Raw genomic sequence first — 9866 nt, forward strand, 5'->3', positions numbered from 1 at the left:
CGTTTAGAAATTAAAATGGTTAACAAAAATTAAGAGAAGAAAAAGATAAGAAAAAACTTGAATAGGTTCTCCAAATATTTACAGTGAACAGTTTTCGTCGCGCATTTTGCGGCCTGCTGGAGTTGCAAAAGGAAGCATTCATTTCATTTTTTAACCCGCAGCCCAGGTTTGAACAACAGCTGTGTCAGGTAACATGACTTGACGCAACTTCAGATATTTGTTTGTATTTTTATTTAGCGTGTTGAATTGGAAGGCAGATTGAGCCTAAGATTCGAAAAAAAAAAGTTCAAAGCTGTTGTTTATAGTGGTCAGTGCGCTTAGCTACACCTACATGTAGCTAGTTCACGTGCATACCACTTAAGCTGATAGAAACAAATGTACATGAACTAATAACCTAGTAGGAAAACAGACCAGTTGGCTATTTACAAGGTTCGCCGAGGAGTTGATCAAGGGGCTACTCAGAAAAAACTCCAGCTAAGTGATCAGAACGGGACTTGAATCCGCGACCTCCGCGTTTAAGTCCGGCGCCCTAACCAATAATCTCAATAGCTGTGGTTATTGCGTTATGTTCTTGGATCGATAAGAAACTTTACCGTTACATTCCCTCTCTCCATCAAGGAAAAATAATGGTATCGGGAAACGACAAGACAACCAGGCAAAAACCTTGAAGGGGGGGAGGAGGGGGAGGGACTAGCACGAACTAGCAGCTTATAAACTAGCATCCTATCGAGGGGGCCGAAGTGACAATGATTCTAATTAGTATATACCGAACAAATGGATAGTGCTTTTCGCGCATTCTGATTCGTTACTCAAACTCGGAATAGTATTTGCTATTCCTAGCACTTCGCACGGCGAAGGTCACATTTTGTGCTCGAACCTACGAAATAAAAGACTTTTGACAGTCTCCTGAGTCAATTTTTGCAGATGTTTTATCCTACTCGGCTACTGGTTTGGTACATACTAAACAATTATTCCCCTCAGTGTCGGTGGCTAGTGGTGGGTATTTACCTCACCGCTTCGCGGCTCCGTAAATATCCACCCCTCCCCCTCCCCCCTGTTTTACCCGCTCAATTTTCGCGTGGTAATTCTTTGCTCCCGAAACCAACGGAAACGCTTGCTACGCAGGCTAGGATAAGGCATGATCACACTTATAGATACAAAGGTTCCGTTTCTCCCCTTATAGATAAGAAAACTTATTTTAGCTCCAATCATTTGCAGTTTAATTTCCTGTCACAATAGAACAACTGACAAAATTGAATTGCCTCTATAACTGATAAAATTATCATCTGCTCCTGATCCTAAGTCAAATAAAAATAAATGGAACATTTGACATATTGTTAGTAATTCTTGATCCCTCTTGATATAGTTACCACATGTGGTAAACTTACTATATAAAGGAAATAAAGTAATTAACCAAAATTTACTAAATACCGACTTATTTTTGCAAAAGTGATCAGTGTATAAAGGATTGAAGCCATATTCACATTATTTTGCCCATCTTAACTATTAAAGGAACTGGCGCTACTTTTTGCATTTCATAACTACTTAACTAGTGCGGGCATCTATAATAACATTGCTACACTGTTTTATATTCCATAATGAGTTGAGATCGTTTCTACATGACTAAGTCATGAGTGTCTTGCTATCATTAATATTATCGTATGATGAAACTTTACGTTTTGTTAGTCTTGATATATTGACTGCGTCTGCTTTAATCTCCGCATCCCCCACAACCACAGCCGCCGCATCCACCACAACCACCAGTTCCACCAAAACTATCATCTTCATCAAAACTAACACCTCCACCAAGAATAACCCTTCTCTGAACACCTCTGGGAAAACTAAAGCCTCCACCACATCCACCACATCCCCCACAACCACCACAACCACCGCACGCACCTCCCCCAATTTCATTCTTGATATAAGAGTTGGTCGGTACATTGTCAGCATAGTACCCTGCTGCCACCACAAGCCTGAGGTCCTCAATGCGGATTCTGCGTGGTTTGCTGATGTTGTTTGACACAGCTGCTGATGGTTTCATGTAGTTGGTCCTTTGTATCGGGCAATACGGCTGGCACAAAAGATGAAGAATGGCTATTGAAAATCCAAGGGCAATTGCTTCCGGTATGTAATGCACCTCTTGTGAAAAAGAAATCGTGCCACGTTTCAGGTCAACTTGGACCTTTTTCTTCCTGCCCACGAGGCCTATCGAGAACTTGTCTCGCCGTCGTTTCTTGACGTATTTCCACTCACGCTTTCCAAAAAGAGAGAAGAACTTTATGGAAAGACGTCCAGGCGTGCCAAGCTGTCCGGGTACACCAGGAACACCCTTAACAAACCCTTTCCATTTGCCAACGCAGATACCCCAGTCTTGGCTTCCTCTTATAAGGATTGCTCTTTCTCCTGCCATCTCATCCATGGTGCAACATTTCTCCGGATTGTTCACTTGCTCTCTCGTCGGAATTACGTCACCCCGGATGAGATGCGCGGTGCTTACAACGCGCCCAGCATGGTCAATGACCTCTAGAGAAGAGAACAGCAGCTGAGCGGAGTGCATAACTCGGCAGGTGAATGCCTCTCGTCCGTTAAAGTCGAGTAACCGATGCACTGACAATGAGCAAGGTGCTGAAGATTGAGCGAGAGACAGCGGAGAAAGGATTAGCGTTGGCGAGCTCAAGATCTGGGCAGGATGCTGAACTGTGCTGAAAGTTTTCTCGGGTATCACCCAGAAGTAATACTTATAAGGTCTAGGTGAATTGGCCACGGTAGTAAACCGAACGATGACACTATCAGCAATCGTTAATACGTGGGTTACTGGTTTAGGCTCCACGGTGCTTTTGTGGGTATCACTGCCGAGAAGGTGGCTCCAGAACTCGTAGTAGGCAGATTTATCGAACGTCTGCGAGAACAAGGAGTACCTATCATGCCGGTAAATACGAACCTGATCGATAAAAAAAATTGAAATAAATCTGTTTAATATAGGTTTTGTCGATGAATCTCTATAAAGTTATTACAACTTACTTATAACTGATGATGATGATGAATTTGTCACTCCCAAAGTGACTAAATTCACTCCACTATAACAAGGTATATAAAAAGGTAGGCGGGATCTAATAAATTGAGGTATACGAAAGGATAGGGAAATCGGAGTATCTTTATTCCCGCCACAACGTAAACTAAACAATTAATACTTGATTTTTGGTTAACATTTCCCCTGCAGGGGAGGAACGTACGTATGACTCCAGAAATCGAGCCTATCGAGCAAGACCGTAAATAAACCGCGAGAAAAAATTGGCCGTGTGAAATCCTGGCGGCGAGAGGCGCTCGAAAGGAAGGACTACCAACAAAGCTAGAGAGTTTGAATTATGCGTTGCTCTCACAACGCCAAAATATGATTGGCTTATTTTGGGAGTGCTGACAACGCGTCGTCAACATTCAAGATACGTATGATGTCTTGCAGGAACGTTTGTCTCGCTTTGATACGAAAATGGAAAGCTTTACAATCGCGGCTCGCAGGCCTTGCTGTTCTTGCGATTCTGCCAACAGGCTATGGAAACAGTTCATCAAGTGTTTTGTTTGGCAAAGCTATTCGCCCTGGAGCCCGAATGCGAGTGTTATGGTGATTTCGCCGTTCAACAGCATCGTGGGTCTTGTCAGTGAATGTAAATGAATTGACTGAGCTTGGCCTTTCTGTCGTCCATTTGAAAGATTGAACCGGACATTCACTTGATATCGAACATTCACCTGAAACATTCCGCTGATGTCGGCAAACATGCCATCGCAGTTGCATGATTTTGTGGCGCAATAAATCACCCCTATGTCAAATGCCTGATAGATGTTAATTCTCGGTTGAGAACAATAACTTTCAAATTTACACCTCCCGAGGTTACTTACGACAGGCGATAATGAGAGGACGTCAAGTTAACGAATTCTATTGGATACGGTTAATTAGATTGGAAATTCTCAGCGAAAAATCACTCGGCCGTGAAAGGTCAAACTCTCTGGCTTGATCGGTAGTCCCTACTTTCGCGGGCCTCTCACGCCCAGGATTTCACGCGGCCAGTTTTTCCTCGCGATTTATTTACGGTCTCGCTCGACGGACTACACGAAAAATTGGTTACCAGTAGTCTGTCATAGGACATTTAAAAGAGTGGTTTCGTCCAAATTCTGTAATATTTTCCGATTTGTAATCTTGCCATGAATTTTTTTAAGTCGGCGTGTATCCTAGGCAACCAAAATGACTTAAGGTGGCTCCCTATAGTTTTACGATTGCACGCGCGCATAGGACGAAAGCTCAAGTAATCTGCGCGCGCTCAAAGCAACACGTAAAGCCCCGGCCAAACGATCGCGACAGTTCAACGCAACACATCGCAACATTGTTGGGCGCAACATGTTGCGTGCGTTTGGTCACCCTATTGCGACGTGTTGCGACATGTTGGGAGTTGAAAATCGAACTAGTGCGCATGCCCTGGCTCAACATTGTTGCACAAACCTGGCCAAACGACTAAAGCATCATGCAACATCCACAAATGTTGCTTGAAAAATTGGACCATCTTCAAATTTGAGCCAACAACATGCACCCAACATGTCGCAACACGTCGCAACATGGTGGTCAAACGCGCGCAACATGTTGCGCCCAACAATCTTGCGATATGTTGCGTTGAAATGTTGCGATCGTTTGGCCGGGCTTAAGCCTTTTCGATTTTTATGACGTCAAAAAGCACAAAAAGCAAAACTGACATGGAATTTTCTCGCGTTTCCTTCGGTGATTTTATTTTTTAAATTTGGGTCAGCTGTAACCAAATGCGATTCCTATCAGTAAAATACCCTATTTTTAAAAAAATCTCTCAGAGTTAATCTAATATAGTTAGAAGAAAGACAAATTACAGAATATTGGAAAAACCGTCTGAACAACCTTAGGAGTATGGAATGGTCTTTGCGAGTGTTTGCGAGCATGCGAGCAGTGCGTTTATTTTTGCCGGCACGAGTAGTGATCAAAATTTATCTTGCGAGCAGCGAGCAATTCATAAATCTTCCGCTACCCGCAATCTCTATTTTATTAAAAGGAAACGTTGTTTTTGCGCCAGTTATAATCTAAAAGCATTCGAGTTTCGGATTCAAACATCGACAAACTGGTTTCCCGCTGATTGACTGAAAAAGGTTCAATGCAAGGAAGCTTCGAATTCGTTTACAGACTTCTAGGACCTAGCCATGCCAATTAAAGCCATGTAGGTGTGACGAGTTCTGAAGGTCGAATAGTAATATAGAGTAATATTCTTCATATCTTCATGTCTCTACATTACTTTCTATCTTTGCGAGTGCCTGTCGCAAAGAATTATTACGCGCGTCAGCTGCAATTAAACGTCAACAAAACAGAACCATTTATAGCGCGTGCTGTTTCCCAGTTGTGCCGTTAGGGAAACCTTGTTTTCAGCGTCAAGTTTTGTTTCCAAGATGCAAACGATGCTTCCACCACACGGTAGAAAATTTTAACGAAAATCCGAGCATGCAACTTAAAGTTGTATTTCTGGCAATCGTATTTTGACCGACGGGCATGGGGGAATTTCCTTGTGGTTATTGGCTTTTTATTTTAATAACTTAGAAATTAAAATTTATCACACCTTAAGGCTGCTGCTTTTCTTTCGGTTAAACTTGAACGTTGATAGCACAGTGGTAGAATTGGACAAACTGGCAGCTGGTCCACGAACGCGCGTCTTAAGAACATGTTCGCCATTTACGACATCAATTTTGACGGCATAAGATTTAGATTCTGGGAGGCCTTCAACTTCCAGTCGAGTTAGCGCCACAGTGTACTCAAGTGCTGCCATTCCAGTGTAGTCCACCGGTTCAGCTTGGATACTAGTCGGCAGTGGAGGCTCCCCACGGAACATGACGCCCCTCACTGCAAATTCCTGGCCAGCTTCTTTCCATTTCTGTCGCGTTGTTTCACAAGACCTTGATAGCTTTGAACCAGGCTGCCGGTCGTTCACAGAATCGTTGTGGTTGAGCACCTTTCCTAGGACTTCAGTGGTGTCCTTCTGGTATATCAGCGGATGTACCTGATGCGCATGCCAAATGAGGTCAAAGTCGTAGCATGGTACGAAGAACAGATCTGGGTTTTGTTGTTTGAGGACGAGGTGCTGTTTATATCGCCCCAATGCTCTAGTCAAGAACTTCTTATCTTCATAATGAGGTAAAGAGACCTGATAGTAAAACACCCTCTGCCGACCGCAGGCGGCTGTGATGTCATACTCAATTCGCGACTCAAAATCAGGCGTGTTACCAACAGAGGCCGTCAGGTCAACTTCGAAAGGTTCACTAGGGTACAACTTCTTCCATAAGATCCTGGCTGTTTTAAGTCCTCTTGTACGTTGCGCTCCGACCAGGATCTTATGATCCACCAGAGTTGAGACAACCTCATTGCAGTCTTTTTCGTAGCTGATGGGTGACAACATGTGTACATGCCACACCCAGGCAACGTCGAGAGGTGCTACGATGTCTTCAGTGACGGACGACTGAGCAAGCAGTGGCAACCAGAACAGTTCATATCTAAAGGTATTACAAACACGGCACGTCAGATCGCAGGAGAGAGTCATTCTACAAACCTGAATTGCATGCATGTATGGAGACATGATTTAGACGAGCAACTGCAATGCTGCATAATTTTTACTACAAACAGCGTTATGGAGAAGAGTTTTGTAAGATACCTATGTTGCAGGCAAGCACGATGATCAAAATTTCAAACTGGAAACCTCCGAAAGCTAAGTCAATCATAGGTTGAAACCTGCTTAGCTTGATTACCAGTCATACTAAGTATTAAGTAATACGTTTCCGGGTATCGGTATGTGAATCAGTGGTGGACAAGTGGTGCAGAAATCACCAAACGGCTAGGATCTGCAAGCAGCCTATACCTTCGAATTAAATCATAGTGTTTTCACCTAAATACCATCGACACTTAAAGAAAGTCTTTCATTCATTCATTCATTCATTCATTCATTCATTCATTCATTCATTCATTCACCGATTCATTGCAGTTTGAAATTGCAGTGTGATCGCAGCAAGACGTACATATATGAGCGGACCTTAAGGATATGCAAAGATTGGACTTGAAATTGAAATCATTTGTTTAACTTGAAGTAGACACACCTCCTGATTGCATTCTGAACGTGTGGTCCAGCATACAGGCTTGGATAGGCGTCAACGAGCTGTAAGAACTGACGGTGTTTAAGGGCTGCTTCCACCAGATCGATGCTAAATTGGGCCGTCTTCTCTGCCATCACTATTTCCGCCGATTCACTTCACTAAATAGGAAAGTAACAATGAGATGAATTTGGCTTCCGCAGCTGACAGTTATGGAAAGGGCCGTGGAATGAAAAGACGTGCACGTTTTTCCGAAAAGTTATGCAGGGTACCACAGTATCCTATCAAATTTCTATTTCTGTCGTACCATTTTGCAATCAAATTAGATTTGCCGTCCTCTGGAAACATCGCTTACGTACTAGACTTCTCACACCATTGCACATGTTGTGTCGCTGTATCTGGCAGTTTGTTGCTGTGCTTGCTTAAAGACTATTACAACTCTATTGAAAGAACATAATTAATGACCATGTTACAAAGTGTAACCATGCGATACAATCGATATTGGCCCGTGTATTCAGTCGTTCCAGTCAATTGTTTTTGCTGCGTCATTTTCTGAGCCCAAACAACTTCTGAAAACAGACACTAGCGTAGTTTTAACACCAAGGACTAGCCTTAATTTTGGCTGCTGGTGGCCAGCGGCTGTCTTTTTACCTATTATACTACGTCTATTCACAATCCCAACGTTCAAGAGAAAAACTACGGTAATTTCCTAACGACGATGTGATTTATTGAACCATAGAACAACCATGAAATAGAGCCCTCTAAACTTGCATCTAAACTGTACAAAAGCTAATGTACACACCAAAGAGGCGATTTTCACTAAGTTCCGATGCAACAATTGTGCATATTACACTACCCAACAAAGCTCTACGTTCAAGAGAAAATATTTGGTAAATTCCTATAGTGATGACAGTGACTTATTAAAACGCTCAACAAAAATCTTCGATACATCAAGCAAATCAAGGAGAGATAGTACATAATAAACAATTCAACGTACCCGGTACCCTCGGGACACTAGGCGAACTGGTACTCTGGGTGCCAGACGAATTTTTTTTCCAAGGTTCCAAGAGAACGCCGTGCTGGCGTCTGAGATAGAGCCCTGTAAACAGGCCTCAGTGTCGATATTGACAAAGCTGTCGCGCGTGCTAATTCTGTGCTATTAACCGTACCATTGAAACAACAAGATACAACAACGATACGGATTCCAAACGCACAGAATACAAATATATGCCAAACTACGTATCGCACATATTATGTTATTCTTAATATTGACAAGTCCGTCCCAGTCGTTCCAGTCACTTACTTTTGCTGCGTCATTTTCTGTAGTAGTTTCAACACTGAAGACTGGCTTTAATTGTCCGCTCCAGTTGGCCACCCCTGGTTTTTTACATATTAAACGACGTACTCAAGTCCAACGTTTAAGAGAAAAAAGTAGGATCATTTTCTAACTTTACCATGTGATTTATTGAAGAATGGTGTAACCATGAGATTGAGCCCTCTAAACTTGTATCAACGGTGTTGAAATTCAGAAAGCTATCGCACACACTCATCAGTCTTAATATTGGCTGGTGTATTCCGTCGTTCCGGTCAATTGTTTTTGCTGCGTCATTTTATGTGCTCAAGCACATTTACGGCAACTTGCGAATCTATTTCATGGTATAAAACATGACTGCGAAAGTTGTATTGGCTTTTGGGCGCGCAGTATAGTCTATAACAACCGGTACTTCATTTGGAAAAAGTATCAATCATTTTTACATCACGTAAGACTTCGCTTAGATCAGTTCAGTGTGACCGACCTTATGTTTAATTCTAACATACCCTTCCACAAACTAGAAATACAGCTAATAAATAAAAGTGCGAGCTTATGCTCCCAGAGATTTCTCACTGTAGAAAGCTGAGGGACCTGATCAAGGAGGCTGTTCTTTACTATCATTGTGAAATATTTGCGTTGAAGTAATTTGAAACCTCTCAATGTTGAAAGATCGAGGTAAGATTTCTGCACTGTAATGGCTAAAATCGTAATGTCGTGGGTACCATTTAGAAAATAAAACGGTTAACAAAAATTAAAATAATGAAAAAATAACAAAAAACTTGAACAGGTTCTCCAAATATTTACACTGAACATTTTTCGTCGTGCATTTTGCGGCCTGCTGGCCTTGCAAAAGGAAGCATTCATTTCATTTTTTTAACCAGTTTTTAGCTCAAATGCCCTGAGCATTTGGGCGTTTAATCTTTAATCTTTAATCTTTAATCATTATTTATAGACGGTAAAAACATCAGGTAGAAAAAATTACATAATAATGACTAAAAATCCAAATCCTAACATTATATTAACTTACATTAATATGCCACTTAAGAAAAATCCTGGTTTCCATGAAGGCCGTGTTTAAAAATTATGGTAGAGAAGGCGTTTAAATTTGTCCAATGAAGCAGACTCTCTAATGTTACAGGGTAAGCTGTTCCAAAGGGTACGGCGGCGCTGTAACTAAAACTATTTTTCATGTAATTAGTTCTTGGAAAGGGGACAACAAGTTTGTTTACCGAGTCCCTCAGAGAATAGCTTGATTCATTTCGCTTTATAAATTTAGACATGAGATATTCCGGAACAAGGCCGATTAAAGACTTGAAAACCATTAAGGCGTTCTGAATTTGACGTTGAGATTTCAAGTCTTTCCAGCTGAGTTTGTGAAATAAGGAATCGACATCTACGTCATAGTTTGATAAAG

General features: G+C 41.9%; 1 protein-coding gene across 1 annotated transcript; it reads right to left on the bottom strand.

The window, feature by feature from the left end:
* Positions 1 to 1193: 1193 nt before the first annotated feature.
* Positions 1194 to 9197, bottom strand: LOC110054529 (uncharacterized). The gene is made up of 4 exons (XM_089296564.1): positions 8138 to 9197; positions 7147 to 7301; positions 5622 to 6549; positions 1194 to 2941 (listed from the first exon to the last, which is right to left on the bottom strand). The coding sequence occupies exons 2-4, from the start codon at positions 7275 to 7277 to the stop codon at positions 1712 to 1714; spliced, it is 2289 nt and encodes a 762-aa protein (XP_089152690.1). The 5' UTR covers positions 7278 to 7301; positions 8138 to 9197; the 3' UTR covers positions 1194 to 1711.
* Positions 9198 to 9866: the final 669 nt, after the last annotated feature.

This window comes from Orbicella faveolata, unplaced genomic scaffold, assembly GCF_042242905.1.
Source record: "Orbicella faveolata isolate gen_17 unplaced genomic scaffold, um_ofav_v1 contig_1, whole genome shotgun sequence".
Lineage (NCBI taxonomy): Eukaryota > Metazoa > Cnidaria > Anthozoa > Scleractinia > Merulinidae > Orbicella > Orbicella faveolata.